We start from the raw sequence: 25,484 nt of genomic DNA, 5'->3' as shown, positions 1-25,484 counted from the left end.
CTGTATTGGTAGATTTATGGAGATAAAACTGAGTTAGGTGCAGTAATGGGATAGTGTGGAGTAGGTGGACTTGTCAAGCAAGTGAGAGTGAGAAGGTACCTCAAGTACAGGTCGTAAGCTTGGTGGAACCTCGGTAGCTCAAAATTAAGTGATAGTGAAAGGCAAGTTTAATGAGTCTTCCTGCCTTTACGAAATGCAACATAATTGGTTATTTTCCAGATGTGTGAGAGGCGAGTTGTAGCCAGCACTGCCAAATTCCCTTTGAACAAGTTCAGATTAGATTTTGGTGGTTTGGTTACTGGAATAGTGAGGCAAGGGGAGCAGGCCACTGCCTGGAATCTTTAGGATGCTGCCCAGGCAGGACGAGCTGTTTGCATGTAGGGTCTTGTGCATAATGCATAAACATGCTGATCGATGACCTGATTGGGAGCAGATGAATTGATTTTTTTTATTATTGGTGGGCTGCAGAGTTTTAAACCTCTCCCTAGCCTTGTTCCTGCATTCTGGACGAGCCAAGGGAGTGCATTGACCTTTTGTGCATTTATGGAACAGACTCTAGGAGTAACTGAAGGAATTGAGGCCATGACCTCAGATAGATATCTTCAGCTGAGGGGATGTGGGGAGGGAGGACTGGAGTAGCCTGCTCAGCAGCTTCATAGCTTTGAAGCAGGGACCTGCAATTTTGTTCTCATTATTGGTCACCATAAAGAGCTGAGAATGGAGATTTATATCAAAGGTGAGGGACGAACGAACCAGCATTGTGTGTTTAAGTTGCTTCATCGTGGTGGTAATTTGGGCTGTAGAACAATTAACACAAAAAATGATTGTTTTTGCTCAAACAGGCAGTTTGTGGATATTCAGACACGATGTGACTGGGTTATGTAGTCAGTCTTTGATTTCTTCATTGTTGCTCATTCAGAAGATAAAATAAAAGGCACTCGTCACAGGCACAAGCTAGGACCGAGTAAAAAGTCTGATATTATGAAGTTGTAGCAGATTTCACGTGGCAGTGAATGTTTGTTTTCACTGTTGTAGGCCTATAAGAATTTATTCATCAGGTTTTGGTGAAAGGAACACTCCCAGTTAAGTACCAATCCAGAAGACACAATTTGACATCTTACAACAAGAGATACGCATCTTGCACTAGAACAGGTGTGCCTATCTATTTGTGCCTATTTATTTTCCCTCCTCAAAGAGCAAAACACAACATCCCAGAGTTGAACTCTGGTCCGGCTTGGCCCAGCCCATCTCATCCCATGCCTGAGCAAGTTCTACTCAAGGGCCAAACTGCTGAAGTTAACTTTCCAAAGCACACATTGGCCTCCTACAAATAGACCCTCTGGAAAACCGAACTGCTGCACAGGACAATTTTCGTACTGCTGAAAATTAGTCCTGGCGAAGTGACCCCAAAAACTCAGCAGCGCTGCGTGGAGTTCCGCAAGCAGTGGAGTGCGTTAGGTTGCGCCGTTTGCGCTGATTTTTAGCGCCAGGTTTTTGTTCCGCACTGGAAAATCAGTCCAAACTGTAGCATGCACAGCACAAGAGGGTGCTGCTCTTTTCTGCCCCTCAAGTAGATGTTCTACTGGAGCTGCAGCATTCTCAATGTGAATGGAAGGTTTCTCAACAAGAGCAGTAGTCGAAGGTGGCCTGGAGTAAGATTTTCCCTGCTCGCGCTCACCAACTTAACGTTGGCGAGTTCAAGCGAGGAAAAAACTGAGCGGAGAGGGAAAACCTTGGCAAACTCTGCAAGCAGGGTGGAATTTCACACCCAGGCTTACTGAAAATGGAGAGGAGCTTGTCTGATTTAGATCACAGAATATACTGGTGTGTATAGGATGTAGTGGATAAATTAAGGTAGGATGTTCAAACGGCACTTTTAGAGTGAGATGACCACAACCAGCTCCTCAATTTGCCTGTATTGGGGGACAGGCTTCACTACTCACCAGCTGAATCCGTGCTTATTGGACGGTGTGTATTTCTCCAGCAGGGCAGTTAACTTCAGGAGTGAGTATTTTTGCAGCAGGTTGATCTGTGCAACAGACTGGCAGTTAATCTGAAGGGAGGCAGACCTCAAGCTGGGTCGGTGCGAGCTCTGGAAGCTGTGCCACCTTAACCTGTGCCTACAGGAAAAAAGAGATATGTAAGTGAAACACTTTACTGGTTCAAGGATTAGCAAGCCTTAACCTCTTTAAACTGTCCTGGTCACTAAAACAAAAATATTAACAACTTTATTTACTTCAAAAAAGATATAAATTCTGTAAGCTAAATCAAATACTTTTCAAGCAGTCTTTCCATCTCTTTGGAAAAACCAAGAGAAAACCGTATCAAGACTTAGCATTGACATTAGATGCCCCAAGTAGTGGCCAACCAACCAATATTGTTGGATGAAAAACCATGCCAGTAAGTGCTTCCAGCTCCAGACAACCAATCAGCCTTGAGGGCTATGGTAGAGTTCATTATCATGAAGATCAATAGGGAAGCAAACGAGCATGAATGTTGAGGACGGATGCTGTGAACGACTGGTGCACATAGAGAGAATTAAAATGAAATGACTTACTTATCTGCCTTTTTTAGTCATTAAAGGAGTAAGATGGGGAGAAAGGCAAGGTTGAGCAATCTCGAGCTGAAGGCAATTGGGTGAATGATGTGCTTGTGACAGACAATTCAAAAATATTCACATGAAATAAAATCTCAACGTACACCAAGTAAAACCAGTGCCACAACTTTGGCATGCAACAGCACTAACGCAGGGGTTAAGATTGTGTGTTGAGTGACATGAATATTACCAAAATGACCCACCTGTTGGTCCGTGTCAGTGATGCCCCCACCCCAGAGTCCCTCCGCTCCTCGAGTCCAGTATGGTCCTCAGTCTCATTTAGCGAGTTGCCAGTACTGTCCAAATCGCTGGGCGTCATACGGTCGGGATTAGCCTCTAAATGGATCTGTTTTGGAGAGGAGGGGCATGGAGAGACAGAGTCCAGTGCAGAATCAGAGTCCCCTTCATCTGAAAATTTCTCCGACCACTGATTTACAATGTTCTGCATCCCTTTCACATGGTACAGAATGTCATCCAGTTCTGGGAAGAGATTTTCGTTCTCTAGATCAGCCAGGTCGCTGTCGCTGGAATACAAAAAAGAGCCAGGTACATTGTCATAAATGCTCAGGCGGTTGGCCACGGAGTTCGTGTGTCTCCTAAACATGCTACTGCCCCTAGAGCGGTCAAAGGTATTTTCCCTCAATTGACTGAGATGGCCTTGGCTGTGAAAACTACCTGTTCTCCAACTTAAAGCATCGTTGCTGTCCAAAGGAGATAGCTGTCCGTTAGAAAGTGCTTTGGGGAATGTTCCCGGCTTGTGGTCCTCTGGGATGTAGAAAACAGGATCCTCAAAGAGGGTTTCTCGGTTTTTAAAGTTTTGCTCCAGTACATCACTGAAGGTGGATTGGTTGAAAGGGTCAAAGCCTTCCAGATACATCCCCACCCGTTTATTGCAGGCGCTGAGGCTCCTGGTCCGTGTGACGGGGCTTGGAGTGCTGATGGCGCTGCTCGTCTCCGACTGACTGCTGCTACTACTGGTCTGTGTGGAGTTGGAGACACTCCTCTTCCGTATCATGGGGGCGTTGATATGGTTGCCATTGAGGGATGAAATCTCCACACAGTTCAGCTGCTTTAACTTCTCCTCATCAATGCCCTCCTGCAGTACAGGTCCGCTGATGACGAGACCAAGTTTAGAGGATGCCTTCTTTCTGCTGTGGGAGCTTTTAATTTTCAAGCTCTCCATCCGCTTCAGCAAGCTCTTGGTTTTGGATTTTGCATTCCTTTCGTGTGATTTTGCGTTAAAATTGAAGTTGGACAGTTCCTTGGGTGAGGGAAGGCTGCTAAAAGAGTCTTCATTTGCCACCCCGTTCCCCGAAGAGCAAATGCTGACCACCGAATTAGTCCTGGTGGACCCGTGCTCACTCCGATCGAGGGCGCGGGGGCTTCCACAGCTGCCAGCACTGTGAATAGAGGACACCTCCTGCTGTTCGCTCAAGTCTGTCAGCACACTCTCGTGGCTGGCAGCATTAGTCAAGCACGAATCCTCAGAAGATGGTGTGCCTAGGTCCTGGCTCAAAGGGAAGACGTCCAACTCTTCGAGTCGCGACCACCGCTTGCTGTCTCTCTGGAAGGTCCATCTGCCACTAATTGCACAAGGCTCGTCTTCATCGGAATCCTCGCTCTGTAAAATTAGAAGAACGTGGTCAAAACCTACTACAAATTAGCAACGCACACAAACTTATCAGCTAAACTTTAAATATACATGCCCAGGCTACTTTATAACAATATGAATAAGATTTTTCAGAATTAACAATACACGGAATTTAAAAATGCTTACAATATTAAACATTTCTCTTCTGTTAAAATGCACAAAATACTAAAACAGGCAGTCTTGACAATATCAATAAAAAAATTAACACATCCTTGGAGGTATTTTTTTGCCAGAACGAAGAGTAATCAAAATCATCTACAATCAATCAGGGAACATGGGGAAAATAATTAGGGCCTGCTCCAGACGGGCTCCTTCCAATAAATCTCGGTTGCCACGCGATTTTAATGAATTGGTCACAGTGGATACCCTCGGGGTCACTAGAAATTCTTGGCATACATGGGATTTTAAGCAGGAGTCAGGGCTCCCTCCAGACCTCCGTTGGCGTGTGACTTCACTATCGAGGGGGTGCGTGTATACACCCGCGTGCAATTAGGCGAGGCTTCTTGGGGCTATCTAGAGACCTACAGACTGAAAGACTCCCTGTCCATCCTCGCAGTCTAATGCGCCTTCAAAACTGTGACTAATTGGCTATTACTGATCACAGATTAAAGCCCAGAGGCCTCTGGGTGCAGCATCCCTACTAACTACACAAAGTGAAGGCTACCTTCAGATATTTCAAATACTTACCGGCCCCAGGCAATTTAACACTTCTTAAAAGGGCATCAGTAAGGTAAACTCGTGGTACATACCCCGTACAGCTGCATGTCACCTCCCAGTGATTGAAGGCCACGCATGCGCAAACTGAGGGTTGAGGGCTAATCTATGCCTGCGTTTCCTTTTTGTCTGAAAAGTGTTATCAGTCGACTACAAGCTAGCAAAGATAACACGCTCTAGAATTCTTTCAAAAGATGGCTATCGGGAGGAAGTGGAGAGAGCAGCTGTTCTGAGGCAGCCCGGCCAGCATGCCTGCAGATATTCACGTGCGTTTACACGGGTTTCAAATAAAAGCATACCTCCAGGGCCACGTGCGGTCTGTAGCATGTCCTTGCCTACACTACAGTCTCCATGAATCTGCCTGAGCAGGGTACCACTATCAACCACCACAAGCCTTCAGAGCGCCTTAAACCTTTCCCATTGATCAATAACTCAGCAAGCATCCAATGGAGATGGCTTCTAGCACCTCGCTCTGAGCTAGCATCCAATTAGAGTGGGTTCTATCACTAAGCAAGAGACAGAAATCTCCTTAACTGGTGGTGACTGTGGCATTCAATTATACTTGGATGAGAACATCAACCCAAAACTCCTTATCAACATATGCACGTTGAAACATATCAGTGTGATTTTGGGGATGTGTATAGATTGGGATTCATGTGTGGGGGGCGGAGGGGGGGGCACATGTTCTCTAGCAGTTAGGAACCATTGGAACTCAGTTGATCCAGTTCTCCTGGAATTTCTAGACTCCACCCAAGTCTTGCTACAATAAACACAGTATCCGAATGGTATAATCCAATCAACGCCAATGTTTCTCCTGATTTACAGAAATAAGTGCCCGCCCATAAAATCTCATGAGTTGTGGGGCCATCATTTTTTTAAATAAGGCTCCTAACAAGTATTGCAGGTCTTGTTTACATTGAGCCCGATTTGGATTGAAATCACCAATAGTGCATTTCTTCTATTAATTTAATATGTCACACAACAGAGAAAATACAAGCCAACGGCAAACCATGGGGTTAACTTACTTTCCATACCTTTACACTGTGTGACAGTTTTCATAATTCTACTTCAAATATGTTCCCATCATGTTAAGTCCAATGGTGACGGAGGGCCAAATGAAAACTTGCCCTACATCAAAGGCTCCCGGGTCTCTGGTCTTGGTTTACCCATCACTGGCTTGCAGTCGGTCCCACACCGAGACCTGGCGGCAGGGGACATTGACACCAAGAGGACAGCCCGATTGAAGGCAGACACCTGGAAGTGTTTAATACCTGGATATCTTCCTTTGAAGCTGCCGAAACCGGCCCCTCCGGCGCCCCTCCACCGCTCCCCAAAAGAGATGAGAACTATTTATTAAAGTGAAGTGATGGGATTGCTTCCCACCCTCCTAATGAACACTCCCAGGGCGCACTAACCTTTCATTACATATGTATCCCCCTAAAAGCAGGCTGCCCCTTATCAGAACCTGAACAGATAGTTACCAACGGCAACAAGCCATGCATGGCAAATGGGGCGGAGGGGGACATGAGACTGCACCCAAGAGAGGGCGGCGCGCAGTGAGACCGGTGCTTATTCTACTGCACCAGGCCTTGCAAGGGGCTTCAGCCCCCAGCGGCCGCTCGGTCTCCGCCCCCTTCCCCGGAGGCAAACATCCTTCACACAGAGTCAATACTGGCCAATATGGCCTTAGGTCTTTGCATCGATCGCTGACAAATCAGCGCCATAAAAAGGACGGAATGTCAAAATAACAAATACTTTCTCCAAGCTTAGCACAGTGTCCGCCCCTCTTTATCTGAGCGGGGATAATACCGTTTCAGAGAAGCAGCCACAGGGGCGCGCTCTGTACAATTTGCTATGCATTTCTATGGGTGCCTTTAGCACACAACGCAAAAAGCACACTAAAGGCATATCTAGGAAAGTAAAGACTATCCGGTCCAATTAAAAAATAAAAAATGAATTTAAAAATCCACTTTGGGCGGCAAGATGCAGCTGCTAGCCTGGAGATTGCCTTCTTAGGCCCTTTGACCAAACCAGACCTCGACAGTTCAGAATTCAGGCCACTGAGGGAGCATTAACCAATACTGTTTGTCTATGTAAAGGGCCTTTAATGTGTGCCTGCTGGGCGCTCCCGCCATAAATGACAAGCCAACATGCAGAGCTTTGTATGTGCAAAGTACAGACTAGGGAGGTCGCAGGACGAGTGGCAGGATGGAAGGATGGGGTATTTATCCCTTAACCATGTCGGACCACAGCCATGATTAACAGGGTGGCCGAGCGAGAAACACTCGCTGCGGATACGGCTTCATCTGCAGTTCACAAGTCTAAGGCAAGGCGGACAACCTTCCTTCTGTCCGAGGTGGATACGTGCTGTAGCATAACGTTTGGTAATAGTACAACGCAGAAAAATATTACTAAGCGCAATATAAAACAAGCAAATGGTATAAACAATACGTTTAAGGAAAAGTAATGGTTTGGGATTTAACAGTAAATCAAATACTACATCACACACAAATGGGTAAGGCTCAACACTTCTGAGACCCGGAGACCCCTACAAATGTCTTTCCATAAGGTACAAGCACTAGGAATACTGTTTTTTAAGTGAAGAACTTCTTTTTAGAGTCGGTTGGTGAAGGCAGAGTTAAGGAAACTGACATCTAGCATTACCTATATACAGGAGCCTCCATCTGCACAGGGCTGATGTTGCTTTACAACCATTTAGGAAGGCTTAAGAAATCTGTCACTGCAGAGTATCCACAGAGAATAATTATATTTTGATCTTTATATAACTCTAACCACCACACTTCTGCAGTTTCTAAGTCCTGTAAATGTCAAATATTTCTATTACATAATAGGATGGGAGAGATGGGGGTATAAAAGCACACACCCTCCACGATCACTAATCAAGTAACAATAAATAAGTACAATAGCCGGCGGTATAAGGCCAATTTTGGTCCATACCATGTGTAACTCCTAAACATTTCAATTAGGGTTCCAAATGAATAAATATCTCAATCCAAATTTGACAATTAGATTGGATGAGGAGGCCTCAGCCGCTACCACTATGATGGTACTACCAGGGCGGACTTAACCTTAAATAAGAGGGAGTTCTTATATAAAGTTAACTCCCACTCCCTTCCACCCCACCCCAAAAGGTCAGACCAACTGAATTGCCAGTGCTGGTTTGTGCTCCCAGTCCGGCCCTGAATAGTTCACTAGTCTGCACTGTGCACTCCTGGGGTTGGTGGAATCTAGAACAGTACAGCAAAAATGTGACACACACCTCAGTATAAGTGTACCTCACAGTATACTGCAACAAAAGATCACTACAAAGAACACATGCTTCCCTAATCTGACACTTCTGGCCAAACACAGCGTCTGATTTCCTGCAACAATAGTGAAAACTATTCATCTCGCGAGTACTCACCCTCTTTCTATGTGGACTGATTTCCAGTTTCATCACGGCGCACTTGTTCAACGTATTGAGGCGCCTGTGGAGAGAAGCAGCAGTGTGAGGATGGCTAGGGTAGCATTGCATCACAAGAAAACAGCAAAAGAACTATTCACCAGCTGTAAAACAGGCAGATGGCATTAATATTTCATGGAAACACTGTTTTTTAAAATAACATTTTAAATCCATGCCAGATTGGTTAGTTGGTGGGGAAATGACCTGCGGTACCAAACATTCTTTGAAAAACAAGCAACATTCTTTGAAAAACAAATCTAAATGTGCCTCCTGAGTTGGTACCCTCCTTGACGCTGGGATGAGTGGAATGTCCAATAAACAAAACGCAAACGAAACAGAAATGACCACTCCACCTATTTATCGTCTTCTCCGTTCAAGACACAAGACATTTCTGCCACAGGTAACTTACAAACCAACCCAATGGCGATTACTTGGAGGTTTCTCCCGCCCACTGTTCTTCTACCACAATATTAAGAGCAGAGCATCACGGTCCACTACGTTGTCATGGTAAGGATAAATAGGCAAGTGTAGATTTACTATCCGTTAAACCCACATCTATGCACCTAGAAGCTACGCATATATTTCTCAAGTTACATAGATGGGGAGTAAAGAACATTAACTTTCCACCTATACATACTTACGTTTCCTATATAGCAGTAGTCCATCGTACTTTTTAGGTCAATATTTTGCCACTCAATAATGCAACATAAATCTTTTCTACCACTTGTAGAACTTCCAGCTGGTGTTTAATGGTTCCAGTTGTTGGCAAGTGGCTTTTATACATCCACTGAACTGCTATGAAGTCAATTCTGGTTTCAGTGACTGTTTCAATTCCATTTTTTCCAGTCCAGGTTCCATCGTGGCTTGCAAACGACATAGAATTCAAACCCGTTAATTCTGAATACTGCACTGGACCAGTAGACAAATGAAGTTTCCACTAATTAATTCAGTGCTAAAGGATTGAAGAAACTGCACAACTGTTCTCACTTAGTGTATGCCATGGCCAACTCGATGGTGAAAACAAACATGCTGAATACAATTGCATTTAAAAATTCTGTATGAAATCGATTGAACACAAGTGTACTATCTGCACACTCACAATAAGCTACCTGAAATAAGAAACCGAATGCTCTGGCGGGAGTTGATTTAGCTATTGGATATGTGTAAAAAAGTACACACCGCTCAAAGACCCTTCCCCCACACATAGGCATGTTACAGTGGTGTTCGGTGGTTAATATGACCGGAAACGAGGGAACAGGGATGGTGTTTTCCAGTCAGTGAATAGTCAATGTGCACAGGCATGGTGTTTGCCTGTCAGTGAATATTCAATGTGGTCCCTATAGCTGGACTCTGCGAGTGGAGCTGGGCCCAGGCAGGGATACAGGTTCATTGCGCATAAATCTAGATCGGATGAGAATGTCCACAATTTTATCAACTACCAATTTTACACAAATGTGCATAATTTACATCTTTCCCTTTCAGCTCGCTTCCTTTGCCTGTACTGAACTATATTTTAGAACATCCGAGCATATTCACTGTTTTCCACTAATGGAAACTACAGGCTGTGCTTCATGACAGCTTTGCCAAATAGTTCTATAATGTATCTCACTTCTTTTCTTTGGTTATCATGGGTATGCAATGTGCTGAACACACTACAGGGCCCGTCAAGTGTGTCCGTGTGCAAAAGAAGAGTGTGAAGTTTCACACAAACTCCAAACCAAGGTAATCATAAAATGATTCGATGTAACAGCCGAAGAATGCTTATTTGCAACAAGAACAAAGTCAAATGGCACCCGTTTGTTATCATTGCTGGATAATCTGAAATGCGGCATCAGAAAAAGTAAGGTTAACAAATGACATGGAGTTCCTTAACAAGGTAACCTACAACTCTAAATCAACAACTAAATCAGGCATGCAAACTTATGCGCACTAATTCTTTCTGTGGAAAAATCACCTTTAAAGGTGGGTAAATACTGATAAGTCCCCACTTACTGGTAGAAAGAAAAGGAGAATGGGTGAGACAGGAAATTGCCTACTTTATACATTACAGATATGCGCACAATATTTCCAGATCGCAAGTCTGTGAAGAATCGATTCCGATATTAACTTTGTGGGTTATGTAGACAAGTTACTCTGTGCCTTTCAATTTCAAACATGAGTTTTGTTTTCCAAGAGCTCTCCTGAAAAGGTCTAATGCATTTTAATTCTTCCAACAGTTTAGTACAGTGAACAGACTTCAGACTGCTCTCCGGTATTGCCACCCGGGCTGCTTGACATAAGATCGCGCCGTCAGATACTTGCTGCCCATTTCTTGTCCACACACACAATCTGAAAAGCCCTTACACAATTTTTGGCACATTATAAAAGTTGTATCACCGAGAATGTGGGATGAAGAGTTTTTGTTCTTTTCTCCCCATTCGCTATTGCCAGGGGGCGCCTTCACATTCCAGATCGAGTCTGATCGCTTTGTATCACTCCAGCTTAAGAAAATATGTCCTCTCCCCACACAAATCCCTCCCAGCAGATCAAAACCAGGATTCCACCAAGACATATCTTTATCCTGCACACAGAAGAAAGTCTTGGATAGCTGAAACAGATAACCGTGGGGTCTGTTCTGACAAAGATAACTTCCTTATAGGGGAGGGGTGGGTGTGGTGGTAAAGGAGAAAGACTGAAACCTTTATCTTCAATGAAAAGCAGAAGTTTATGGATGCTCTTGATTACTAGAGGAGACAGACCTGTCAAGATAGGGTTTCTAATAGAATGCATTTTGTGTTTCAAACAAAACATGTGCTACTTGTTGAGAATAGGAATGTAAGCACGCCAAATGTACCCTGCATTGCTCAACCTGACAAATATCAGATGCACAGTCTAGATCCCTATAGAAGACGTCAAATATGGAGAATGCACTCAAAACTCACTAAGGCTGCCCTGGTCACCATATGAAGGTACCTGGCATGCAAGAATCAACAAACACAAGAACCCTAAACTACATTGTCGGTACATCTAAAATGAGAAGTCAGACTGTCAGTTTAAAGACTTTGTGATATAATTCTAGACTTGGGTAATTGCTCAGAGGACCTCTCTCAATTGCGCGATACAATCATGCTATGAATTGATAATGGGTGATCTGAAAGAATCCACTATTGAGTGCTTGTGCAAGAATTCCAAGGACGGCTATAAAACATTCTCAGACAACACTAAACCTCTGTATTTGATTCCAGCTCATTAGGAGTATTTTCCGAGCCCTTTGCTGTGTTTGTTGTGCAATTAAACAAGCAGAGGCGTGCCTTACTAACTAGCTTGCAATATTCACGACTCAAGACCACTGAATAAACAGAACCACCAACCATTCCATCAATTGAAGTAAGATTGACCACAATGTTAGATAACTGCAAAGGGAAACGAGCATTGGCACATAATCCGATACAACAAGCAAACATGGTCCAAAACAACCTTCTGTGCCTTGTGCACATTATCAACTGAGCCGATATTGTGGTATCCGAAGTTTGGACATGGAGAGACTCTGGATGCAAGGAGGCGGCACGGTATGCCTTTTTTCTTTTAATGGTGATGGTTGTGTTGGGCTACTGCAACAGGGAATCAGCAGATTGCGGCACTAACAAGCCACACTGCAGGTGGTACAAGGCTGATATTGTTAGCCAGGATAGGACTAGGGATCTAAGAGGGTGCCAATACAGGTAAATATAAAGGTAAAGTTTCAGTGCTTGTGGCCTCAATTGTGGCACAGTCCATCGTGAAATAACATTTGTCAATGAGTTTGTATAGACTGGCGTTCAGTTTATAAAACATATAGATACTGATGCGAAGGCTGGGCTCACCCGTATAATATACTTAAGGAGTACACAGTTTGCTGTAATGATGCTTAAAGTAAAGATGCAACTGACCAAGAAACCAAAACATGCAGCAAAGTTTCATCAAATGCCCAAATTGTCGTCAAACATCAGGACAATTCCATAACACAGGAGCAACAACAAATTCATAACCCCAACTTTCAGGACTGTGGATGCAGAAGGTTAAAGCTGATGCATATGGTGGTCTTCCCTTGCACAAAAAGTAGGCTTTGGAAAGGGTGAGGAAATACCAATGAACTAAATAAACCCGAGGATGAAGAGTCGGCTTGACAGCGGTGACCCAGAGCAGAAATTGGATGAGCACAAGTGCAGAGGGCAATTAGACAGCAGCCTAAAAAGAAGACTGCAACATTGATAGGCCTATGGACACGATGCACACTTTGCCATTCCTAGGCTAATCAGGACATGTTTGAGAAAAAAAATTAAGAAAAGTCTTCGTAACTCAGACAAACTTCATCAGTTAAATGAGGCACAGGGCTTGGAAGTAATAGCAGCTTTAGAAAACGTTTTAGTGCCTGTGCAATATTGTGAACATGCTCTATGAATGAACCATACCATCTGAGGAGAAATGTGGTTGGTCGGGGATTTCTTAATACGTTGAAATTCAAATGTTCCAAAAACACTGCTAATAAAGCCATACGTTTTACAAGTATTTCAGAGGAGAACTTGATAAAACATTACAAAAACCAAGACCGTAGTCTTTCTACATAAACCTATACAACCCTGAAAGGAGCGCCGTTTCTGACCCTTCTGGGGCTTTCCCAATAGGACCTAAATGGCCAGGTCAGCCCTAATGCTTACATCTGAAGTCCATCCATGCAAAAATTATGGCTATTAAAAGTACCTCCTCAAATTTCTCAAGGCGTGTATGTTTGGCCTGTTAAGCTTCTGAGGGTTAAGAGAATTCGTCTTTCAAATGTACACAAAAACAGTAATTTAGAGAGCTCTGCAGACCACTACATTAAATTTAGGAGCAGTATACGGAGTTTTGTTTGAAAAAAGTCTCCAGTTGGCGTACACTCTTTGAGCGTGTGATTAAGTTATTAACTTTAAACTATGCAATGGATTACAATATGTTTTGCATAATCGGTTTGTTTGCACGCATCTATAAAGCCCGATCACACCACACAAGCATGCCAAAAGCAAGGGCGCTCACCTGCACAAGGCCTCGATCGCATCTTTATCCAGAAAGTCATGGTCCCTCTTCACGCAGGCGGTGTCGATTGGAAACAGCAGATCTGCAAAGAGAACAGCAGAAGAGACAGACAATCAAAAGGCAGCATAGTCCCAGAGGTCAGAGGCTTGAAAAAAAGCAGCTGGCTCAGCATCTGCCGGAGCAGGCCGCCAGCTCCTTCTTGAAAATGGATTGCATGTCCTCCTACCACCTCACATACCAGAGGGATCTCTGTCCTTCTCACGGGGGAGGACTCGCACATGCTTTGGATAAAAGCTTGCAGGCAAACAGTGCAGAGGTCAGCAGAAAAAAGACACGCAGAGATGAAAGGAGACACACACAATTTCCTTGCAGAACTCGAAGCATCTTCCTGGCACAATGGGAGAAAACGCGTGGAATGGTCTCCTCTTGAGAATGGTATCTCTAACACAATGCAGCACTGTTAAACCTGGCATTATTGGCGTGGGTCTCCCTTACATGTTTCGCTGTTGTCTCCTCTGTTTTTGCTTTGTATTAGATGCTCTGGGCGCTGTGTCACTGCCATTCAGTGCCACAGCTTGAATGCTCCCTGTGTAAATGTAACTGTGAATTGGTATATCCCTGATTAGCTTATTTGAGTTACCTGTTAGTCCCCAGTAGTGTGGCCTGTGTGTGCCCAGGGCTGGTAACCCAAATGCTGCTGGTGGGCCTGCAGCGCTGGTTTGCGCCACCCACAGAAGCAGCTTGTAAATGGTACCTTGGACCTGCCACTGCAGTGTCTCTGTGCAGTCCACAACTGCCATCTTGGCTGTGAAGTGCCCACACTTCCCAGCCACTGAACCTTCCCTTGGCATCATGTCAGTCACCCCTATGGTAGGTGCATTGTGTGTGTAAAGTAGGACATGGCTTGATTTGTGTAGCATGTACTGGTAGTGAATTACACTCCATTTGTTTTTCACTGCTGCAAGGCTACCTGTTCTCCATAGGCTAGAATGGGCAGTCTGATTATTATATCTTATAGTCCTAACTGACTCGGGGAACATGGTAGAAATTAGAGTTTAGTATGCCTGAGCTCAGAATAACAAAATACATATTTTAGCAAAGTTGGTTTTAATATTCTGTGTTTGAAAATACCACTTTTAGAAAGTAGGTATTTTCTTGCCTAAGCCTTCCAGTGTGCTCTGCTGTTATGTGTATTGACTGTCTGGATTTAGTGGGGCAAGGCAGGCTGAGTCAGACCTGGGTTGAATGGAGGGATATGAATAGGGCTGTGCCTGGCAAGGTGAATGCTGGCTCCACTTCCTACTGTGCGTCTGATGGCAGACCCCCTCTTTCTGAAAGGAAGGATGCAGCCTGGCAAACAAAGTGCTCCAGGCCTGAGCATAATTGGTTCTGGCTGGGTTCAGTTACTAGAGACTTTTGAGAACAAAGACTTTTGGGGTATAAATATCTGTGCCCAACCCCCTGATTTTTGTATTGCTCCTGGATGTCAAGAAGAACCTCTGTCCGTTTCACTGAAGGACTCTGCAGGAGAGGACTGTCCTTATGCATGTGTGCTATTTCCTGGATTGGCCTGCAGTAGTTCCCCCTGGACTTGGAAGAAGAGGAAAAAGGACTTTTGAGAGACTTATTTTGCTACAGCAATCACCCAAGAGCTAGAAGAGAGCTAGCCTCCTGCTGGAGTCACAGGCACAGCTAACTCCCCCACCAGCCTCCTGATTTCTCCCTGCGAGGATTTCTATCTGAAGGTGAGGCCCCTGTGAGTTCCAGGGCCTCTAGTTCTACTCCACAGAAGAGAGTGCTGAAATAGTCGCTAACGCCCGTTTGCGAGCCACCGCAGCTGAAGAGCGGCAGAAAAATCACTGTGCTGCTGCCGCAGAGTGCTCGCAAACCAAGAACCATTGCATTGCACGCTTGCGGGCCCCAGAGTGCTCGCTACTCCCAAAAGATCATCACATCGCACGTTAGCGGCCCGCCGAGTGCTCGCTAACCCCGAATCATCGCATCGAGATCATCGCAGTGTGGGCGTCGTGTGCCCGCCATTTTCCTTGCATCACTCCCGGATCGTCGCTCCCTCGCGGGGAAACATTTTCTTTCATCGTAACAGTATCGCACACGCACAGGCTCAGCGCATCATCCCCCTTGTGGCAGGATTCAACGCATCGTTGGCCTAGCATGAAGAAGTTTGTTGCTTTGTCCCGCACGCACCCGCAGACCAGCGCATCATCCTCCCCTGAGGCAAGGATTCAATGAATCGCCGGCCTTGCGTGAGGAAAATCATCGCTAGAGCTCCTTTGCGACATTTTGTTGGTTTTGCTACGAAATCCAGGTACTTTGTAAGTAAAAGGTTCGCAGAGACCACAGCCTTAAACTGAACTCTATTTGCACACCCTGAACGATTTTTACAGCTTGTCGAGAATAATGCTACTTTACAGTATTGTGGCTTTTTACTGTTATTGGCCTTGTGTTAAGTCTATATATAAAGATACTTCTTTTTTTATAACTACTTGTGTGGGGACCCTTTGTAGTGTTCCACACTGTGTTACTGTGTATGATCATAAATGCTTTACACACTGCCTCCGAGATGAGCCTAGCTGCTCGTGCTATGTCACCACACGGTTGGGCAGGGGTTTTCAAAGGGTGTAGCCCCCTTACTATTAAAGGGTCCCTACTTGGACAGTGGCCAGCCATTGCCAACTAGAGACCCCCATTTCTAACAAGCACCAATGTATAGTGGGAGTTCGAGTATTATTCAGAGGAATAAAAAGGTGCAGCAAGTGCAGTTGCACAGGGGCGTGATGGGCACACATCACCTTAATTCGTAGCTGTGTCTTTGCCACCAAACCAGGTTACGGGTGGTGGGGGTACTTTCCTTGCTTGCATTAAGGCCTGTTGCAGCCTTGGTGTGCCACTGCTAGTGCGTGGTTACGTACCAGGAGAAAGAACATAAGCTATCAAAGTCTTGTGTTAAGTTTGTGCAGGAGACAGGGGCTGACACTTTATAGCAGACTTTGACCTAGAGCACGAGAAAGAAAGAGGAGTACAGGAAAACAGAGACATAGGTAAATAGCAGGATTGAAAGGGAACCTGCACAAGAGAGATAAGAGGCAGAACATATAGGATATTGGAGAAAAGAGCAGGAGGCGGAATTGACAAATCCATACTTAATCATTAGTTTTTATTTTACAAATGAATTGTTGGCCTCATCCTACCTCTAGTTTATTTTTTTTTAACCACACACGCGCTTATAATAGTGCCACTTCTTAGCCTCAAGACTAGCCTAGGTTTTGCATAACATGAAAGAGAACGCCTTTCCCTCCTTGCACGCATATCCCAACCTTGGCTAGAACATGCTAAAGACAGCCCAAGTTCCTCTTTGCTCCTCTCCTAACCCTTGTGCCCCATTCACGTGTGCTGTCACCTGCTCTGGGGTAAGGTCACCAGATGAGTGGAGGACAATACGCAGCCTATTTGGTTTAAAATGAGGTGACGCAGGACTACTATTTCCAGATTGTGTAGGGTCATTGTTCAGAACTGGAAAAAGGAGTCCCGAATACCAAGAAATCAGCAAGCAGACTAATAGGACTGCTTCGTGACTTCCATTTAGTAACCATTCAAGTCTGCAATATTTGCACGTAACTGGTTATTTATGCACACTGAGTTTGTAGGCACAGTTGTTGATTCACTTGTCTCAGGTTCACAACCAACGTGGTAAATCATGAGCTAAGGATCAATTTGTTGTTGGGTCTGCAAGAAGTAAAGCGTCACGTCGATGCGGTCTTCCTAACCTAAGAAAGATGGCTACCAATTAATCATTAATAAAAAGGCCAATTAGGTAGTTAGAAAGATTTTCAGAAAAACAACGTTGAAAAACGTGCACATACAACCACGTCCTATATTCGTCAAGCTACTACTTCCTTTCTCCTGAAATGCAAGGGGGGGGGGGGGCGTTGAGACGCTGGAGGCATTTCAGCCCAACACTTCACCTCAGGCACCCTCCTACTTGACTGAAACCATAGTTTCTTTCTTTCTAAGAGCGGGGACTTGGAAACCGTAAACTTTTGTCATTTTTACTTATTAATCAGGACTTTACATCTCACACACCTAAAATACCTCATCACAAATGACAGTATTACCAGATACTCTTTTCACAGAATTACCATCGACCAAATAGCACTTAGGGAAACTATGCTTACATCTGGTCTGCTTCTTTTTAAATTGATTTGAAAAGCCCAAATGTCTGACTTCACCTATGCTGCACAGACAGGCATAAAACCTGTTGAAGGGCAGAACACAAAGTTACAGAAAGGCATGCAGGAGAATACTTTTATCAGTGACATGTTTCCAGCACTCTCATCGCCTTGACACCTTTCATAAAAACGATTTCTCCATCAGGCACGTTTTCAATGAAAGGGCAGACATCTTGAGTGACACTGCTTGAGGAAACGGATGATGAAAATGACAGACTTAGAACCACCAAGTCAGCTCGCTTTGCCCCGAAGCAGTCGCCAATTGTGGTTATTTGAATGAATGCAATAATACGCTTGTGCTACAGTATCCCAAAACAAGTCCACAAATTTAACTCAACTACGGCAGAATCCCCCGCTCAGGGTTGGCTGCTGAAGCTGTCTTTTTGCAGCGCCAACATTCCACACACAACACTGGTGGAACATGACATCCGTAGTCCGCATCCTGCAAGCTTCCTCTTGGCCCCGTGACAGACAGCAAGACGACATAATTGAAGGAAATGTCATTCTAAACAATGGTGCAAACACGATGCAAAGTCAAAAGAGATACAATTATAGGTCGCAGAACAAGAGAGACCGCCACAAACAGGGCCTGCTCAGCAGCGCCCACCTCATTAGGCCCAAACAATAAACGGCACTCAAAAAAGGTCACACGGTTAGAAAAAGGCAAGGAAGAAAAAACTACAGACAGTGGAAGCCCTTCACCCACAAACCCTTCGGGCAGATAGATAACTGGTCGCTAGGTGTACCCCCACAGGGTAAACCCAGGGCTTCAGGCGTCAAATATACAAGCAAAAACTCTGAAATGTATTCTACTCCACAGCCACGTGTTGGAAAGAGGCAGAAACCACCAACAAAAAAAAAAACATTCAGGATGAAATCAAGAAATGTTATAAGATTGCTAGATCTGACACTGGCAATCTGACTGCAGGTCACCCAAGGAGCCACCACCCCCTTTTACTCCAATGTGTCTGCCATACCATCCATGTAAGGAAAATGAGCAACACAGGACTGATACTGCACAGTGCCTTATGCCGGACACCCCCTGGCAAAGCAGACAGCAGCAACCATGGCAACGAATCACCCAAAAAACACGCCAAAAAAACACAACGCACACGTTTTATAAGACAGACCTGAAACTGCAGTCTTTGCAAGTAAACCTCCACCCACCTCAATCTATGAAAGTAAATACCTGGAAGTTGTGTTCTGTTGTTTGCAACCAAAAATGTAATCCGTAATAATGGCAATTTAGCAAATTCCAACAAAATGCATTATATAGTATTTTTTTAAATGCCTCCAAGTTTACTGTACTTTACATAAGCGCATACTGGCGATTGTGATAGGCTGCCAGATAGGCACACATCATCAGCCAATGGCACGATTCGACTTTTAGCCTTCGTCTTCAAGTCTGCTGCCGAGTCCAATTTCTGGATCATTCTAATACTAGCTCAATATGGGAAGGACCATGGTCCTTGCTCTCCACAGATTTATAATGCATCTGCACAATTAATGATGAATTGTTCTTTATTTTTTTAATAAAACAATGTTCTTAATCCTGCAGTGTTTCTGGTCTGTAGACAAGAGATACTGAAACGCGGCTTACATGCAAGCCGCGTGGAAGAACACTAGCCGCCTCATACTCTGCCCGCATGTCAAATCCACCCAATACCTTTTATGGATGAAGTGAGTCCCTCCCCCGACACTTCCCCACCCGATCGGTGTGCGGAAATAAAGCCACATCATTCATTCTAATCCAGTACTAATTATACATATTATTTATGGCCTGTCCCTCCAAAATGCCTTTACATCGCATTTACAAAACTAAGTTTAGAAAAATGAGTCTCTACATTGAGGAAGTTAGAACAGGTGTCTGCTTGGGCCAGGAAAACATATTAGTGAACATTATTTAATATGCAGTGCATCCTAGGACCCCAATCCCCACTAGTTATCTTGCGCCATGCCCCTCCCCCTTTGTACCGCCAGACGCCGTGCCACACCTCTATTGGTCACCATCTGACGCCATGCCACCACCCCTCCCACAAATTGGTATCTTCTGACGCATTTAACCGCCCTCCCGAGGGTTACCTTCTGACACCAATCTATCCACTTGTGTTACCCTCTGAGGCAACGCTTCCCTTACCAGGACAATGGGTGGAGTTTGTGAGCCAAACCTCACAGTCGGCCGCGCGCTCTTTATTCGTCTGACTGTCTCCGTGCATTTAACTGCATCTTCTGCAGAGGGGGAGCTCCTGTTATAATTTAGCCTCAGTATTGAGCGGTGTCCCGCAGAGGATGGTTTGTCGTTAATGGCGCTCATTTGCCTGCCATCGCAGTGCAAATGTGGCAGAAAACACAGCTAATTGAGTCTTTGTTAGAAATGCAACAAGTTCACACCATTTCTCATCAATTTGCAAATGGGTACGCTGCCTGGGGCAGGCTTCAGCAATGTCGGTCTCAGGGTGGGATAGAAAGAGACAGAGGCACCGTGGTTTAGTGGGCAGGTGGACACTGTATCCAGTCAGTGGGTAGGTGGATACTACACTGTGCAGCATGGATTGATTAGTGGGTAGGTGGATTCTACACTCCGTGCAGCATGGATTCATGGGTAGGTGGATACTACACTGTGCAGCATGGATTAGTGGTAGGTGGCTGCTATACTCAGTGCAGCATGGATTAGTGGGTAGGTGGATTCTACACTCAGTGCAGCATGGATTCATGGGTAGGTGGATACTACACTGTGCAGCATGGATTAGTGGGTAGGTGGATTCTACACTCAGTGCAGCATGGATTAGTGGATAGGTGGATTCTACACTCAGTGCAGCATGGATTAGTGGATAGGTGGATACTACACTCTGTGCGGCATGGATTAGTGGGTAGGTGGCTGCTATACTCAGTGCAGCATGGATTCATGGGTAGGTGGATACTACACTCAGTGCTAGTTGGTTGGTAGATACTACACTCTGTGCAGCATGAATTAGTGGGTAGGTGGCTACTACACTCTGCAGCATGTATTGGCGATTAGGTGGTTACTACACTCAGTGTAGCATGGATAGGTTAGAGAATAGTTTTTATTTCACTAGTACATGGATGAAAATGTCAGTCATTCTTAACAGGTTCCTGCTAACTATAGACGTTGTTCATTCAATAACAGAAGGTGTTTGCTTGTTCTTAAGAAAGCATATGGAGGCCACCAACGTTCACAATATGCAGTCACAAGTTCACTGTAGCATTCACAATCAAATTTGTATGTTAAACAGGAAAATCAAACTCCACACTATGTATGTATGTTTTCATATACAAAGCTAGCTTACCTTCATAAAGCTGGGCATACTGAGGAAACCCTGCTGCCCTCAGCCAATCGCACGCCTCCTTGGCCTCGATCTCTAAAAGACAAAGAGGCACCACACAGTGAGTTGTGTGCAGAGTAAGCTAACTGCAGTGTCTTCATAGCCATGCAGCAACATAACCAGCTTATAAGAATTAAAACAATATTTAGGCTCCGTTTGTTGTGAAGGTTTCTTTTCCAGTGTGTTTGGCTAGGTCTGAAAACTAAAACGCTTCCTCCCCCTATTTCTGCACCAACAGCTTCCCATTGGTTTACTGCTGGTCCTGTAAGCGTTTCTGGTGGTGCGCAGCATATTTAAAATTGGGTATTATTAGCAATTGCTTACAGCAAGGCCCTGGAGGGTGCCAAACTGCGTTACAAGCAATCTCCAATATGGGCTAACCGATGCACAGTAACCATAGTGGACACTCAATACGGAGTGACAAAAATGACAAGACCTCCCCCCATGATATCACAAAATTCAGATTACACAGGGTTTGTAAACATGTAATTTTGTTAGTTGTGTTCTCCCGACTAAAACATATCTGCCTCCAGCTGAAATGCGGCAGATTTCAGCATTTCAGCTTTTGAATTCTCTCGGGTTGTGTGAGCATGTACAGGATTTCCTTTTCCGATACCATTCTGTGTGGTTTTGGAGAATAAACATACATCCACATCCTTGTCAAATTCTCTCTTTGATCCAACATGATGGGTTGCGACCTTAGCTGGCTTCAGTGCTCATGAGGCAAAACTTTTACAAATGGGATTTGTAAAAACATGTGGCAAATATTATGCAGGTATGTATTGGAAGCATAGCACCACATGGGAAATAATCAAATCCAGGGAGCTAAGATAACCCACTTAAAAGCATGGGAAGCAAGAATTCTCCATAGGCGACGAGCATGAGGATTAGCATAGTGGCATAGTATGGTGCTGCTTATGCATGGAGTACAATATTCCACTGGTAAGGAGCCACACCTGTGTGCTCCAATGTGTCTCAAACAATCATGCCTGCACAACGATCTCCGTTCCCTGTAATACTTTTGCTGCCTGCAGACCCCCAAAAGCTTCCTATAGATCCTCTCAGAAACCATTTCGGTAAAAGCAAGTGCTTTTATTGCATGAGTTGCTGTAGTAAAGTAGTATGCCCTACTGCCACAACTACACGACAGTGGAAGCCGACAGCAAACAAGGCAACCAAGCATTTTGAATAGTACCCAACAGAATAAACAATGAGACAGATGACTTCTTCCAGGATTTATGCAATGATTTACAATTATTTTCCTTGGTCTAATTCACATTCAAATTCCTTCTGTGCTATATAGAATTACGGACTATTCGTTGCACTGCAATGGAATAAACATTGGATATTCAAAGTGGATATAAAGACCCCCTCTCCCCTCAAACACACAAAGCAACAATAGTAACAGAAAGGGTCAATTGAATGTAAGGCCAGTGATGCTGGGGAAGCCTACTTGGACTGCTGCACACTTTTCCTGATGAAGTAACAAGCTGAGTGCATTCAGAAATGCTCAGTGTTTACCCAACCTTGACCACATTCATGCTCTCCAATGGGCCTGAACAAAAAGGCTTTATTAGACACACGCGACTAGACAAATTTACCACCTACTTGGACCAGATAGCACGGCCTGCAGTTCACCATTCCTTTCACACTCGAGTGGAAGACCGCTTTGGAGGGTAACTGCGACAGCTATAATCCTGGTGACATTTGGCCCCTGAGCGCTTTCAGCCGTGTGACTTTGGCAGGCACTGTGTAAGGAAGCCCCAGGAAGCATAGCGCATGCACGTTAACCGGCTTTAAGCCATGCTAATTAAAAGTGTGTCACAAAAATACTCTCCAGTGCAGAGGAGAACGATTTCAATGATGAGTGTTTTTGTTTCTACATTTCGAAGTAGGGAGCAAATGACTTCTTACACATAACGGTTATTCTTGGGGGGACTATTTTTAAGCGGGTATAACAGTCATATTTTTAAGTATAATAAAACATGCTCACTGTGCACCTGCAAATTAACAAACGAAAATATGTTTCACCTTAGAGCCCCGTTAAGGTCAGGAAAACACATCGTTGGAAAGACTTCCTGTGATATGTCACTGATCGGCCCCATATCACGATAGGACTGAGGTGGATTCGGACTATCTTTACTGCCTTTTTTTGCAATACGAGTATTTGCCGAATATAGTAAACAAAGCAGGCCAGTACATTGCCTACCCATGTGGCAGCGGGCAACACAGACCCCACAAAATGAAGTGTTTTCTACAGTTATCAAGCATTACAACAATAATTTTAGTAGCCCAATTGAAAATAAATTGATGCTACAACTAGCATCTTGCGCGACATTCATTAATTACGAATCACTGGCAGTAGTTAAATGGCCAAAAAGGCTATCTTAGCTTAGGGAAAGGTGCTATAAACGACTGTGCCCAAGACAGAAGTCTCACAAGTCTTTGTTTGGGCAGACACTGTTTCATGTGTGCAAAATATATATATATATATATATATATATATATATATCACACACACATATATACAGGGCACTCACCCCACACAACACCAATGCCCCTGCCAAACTCGTTTAGGCAGAGAGCATATTTACTAAACTTATATTGCAAACACGAGATGCAAACAACGAAGTTATCACATACAAACATCATTTAACTTCCCTGATTTATACAATTGTCAATAAATCAGGTACACAAAGTTGGGTGAAACACTTCCCACAACTATCATAAACTACATATCCCACACTGCACTGCATGAAACAACCATATAAATAAAGAAAGAGATGAGGGACAAACTGTAAGAAACTGCCGTGAACAAGAACTTTGTTTCCTGGCCCATAGAAATGAATGGGAAAGTATTCCTTAATTGCGAATTCGCAATTAAGAAATATCAAGAAAGCGCTATAAAATTGCGATTTTCTTGATACATAGCAATTAGCGATTCTGAAATAGTGATTTCTTAAAAATCGCTATTACAGAATCGCCAATTGCTACCTTCATACATATGGCCCTTTGTCCTTTTCTATCTCGGCATGGATAGCACTGTGCTAATCCTATGCTTAAAAACTTTGATAGAAAAACAGATATTTGAGGTGAGCAGATCTAGAGTGTCGCTGGTGTTGAGAGTGCTCTATACAGAAGCTGCTTTCCACCTAAACTTGAGAACTACCCAGAGTTCTCGCATTCTTTTTTGAATATATTTTAATGTTTTTATTATATATAGTTTGGGTCTACCCACTTCAACTACTGCCTTTTTAGACCATTCGATTTTAGCCATTTGCTTGAGCCTTTGTCAATCACCTCTTGCCTGAGCCCAGTGAGTTATTTCACTCATCTCAACACCTCAGACTATTGTGTAATCGGCGAATTAATATGCCTCCCTCATGCTTTCATTACAAACAACTCTTCTACGAGGGAGCCATCAACACATATGTTGGAATCTCACATTTACCAAACCTAATGTGCCAATGAAGTGTCTGCATATGCTAGCATGTTAAACTTGCAACTACTGACTTTCAAGTTACTGGTTTACTGGAACAAACCTACCAGGTGTGAGACTGGACTACACAGCTCTCACAACAATATCGCCACTATTGCCCCTAAGTACTTCACATCACTCACCATAGACTTAAGACATCACTTCCTACTGAGTACGCCCATCTTAGACCACGATTAGTTTATAATGATCGAGCCATGCCATGACTAGACTACGCAACCACATACTGGTGTGCTGAGGCTGCACATTATGCTTTTCTGAACTATCACACATACATAATGAAATCCTGGACCATGTTCAAGTGAAGGGAGGGAAACGATTGTTACAATTACTCTCCCTGGGAGGCCTCTCTCATATGTTTATCTTTGCTTCTCCTGTAGCGACTGGAGTGGTGGTGGCTGATGTTATGGTACAGTCGCCAAAGTACAAGCAACCACGTATTAGCCGTCTTCCAATAGACATATTAGTCTTCCAATAGACATATTAGTTTAGGCAAAGTGCTTTTACATTTACAGTTCTCTTTATGAACCAGATCTCTATGTGATACGAACATCACATTTGAAAAGAGCACCGATGTAATAGAAAGAACAAATGTAGCTAGTAAGGGTGTGGGGGTAACCCGGTAAGGTTTTCACTTTAACTGCCTCTATCTTTGGCAGAACCAATGCGGGAGCCCGTTTAAAGGAGGTTAGTTAGCGTGACAAATGTTTAGTCTCTGGCAGGGCAGTCTGACGTGAGGCCAGGACTATGCATGGCCAGGTGTGAAATGTTGTGTAACTACGCACTATTGTTTACAAAACACTAGCACATTCTGGCCGGCTCCAGCCAGCCCTGAGCCCCAGCGGCTAGCAGCCCCAAAACCTTAGTGCTTCCAAATATCGCGACACCTCGTTGCTGTAACGGCAATAAAGAGAGTATGGCGATTTTCAAAATGTAGAGTAA

At 44.2% G+C, this 25,484-nt stretch overlaps 1 protein-coding gene across 3 annotated transcripts in view; it reads right to left on the bottom strand.

Annotated features, from left to right (window-relative positions):
* The window catches only part of DLC1 (DLC1 Rho GTPase activating protein), a 1,582,515-nt gene that overhangs the window by 15,515 nt on the left and 1,541,516 nt on the right, over window positions 1-25,484 (bottom strand). For all 3 annotated transcript variants that reach the window (XM_086962607.1, XM_086962608.1, XM_086962609.1), the window contains 5 exons: window positions 21,011-21,082; window positions 13,456-13,537; window positions 8,386-8,449; window positions 2,800-4,217; window positions 1,944-2,120 (listed from right to left, as the gene is read on the bottom strand). In XM_086962607.1, the coding sequence (XP_086818733.1) occupies window positions 1,944-2,120; window positions 2,800-4,217; window positions 8,386-8,449; window positions 13,456-13,537; window positions 21,011-21,082 (1,813 nt within the window). The remainder of the gene's footprint in view (window positions 1-1,943; window positions 2,121-2,799; window positions 4,218-8,385; window positions 8,450-13,455; window positions 13,538-21,010; window positions 21,083-25,484) is intronic.

The sequence above is a fragment of the Lissotriton vulgaris genome, chromosome 3_1 (genome assembly GCF_964263255.1).
Source record: "Lissotriton vulgaris chromosome 3_1, aLisVul1.2, whole genome shotgun sequence".
In the NCBI taxonomy this organism is placed as follows: Eukaryota; Metazoa; Chordata; class Amphibia; order Caudata; family Salamandridae; genus Lissotriton; species Lissotriton vulgaris.
Note: the sequence above shows the minus strand (reverse complement) of the source record. Positions and strands in the feature narration are given on the sequence as shown.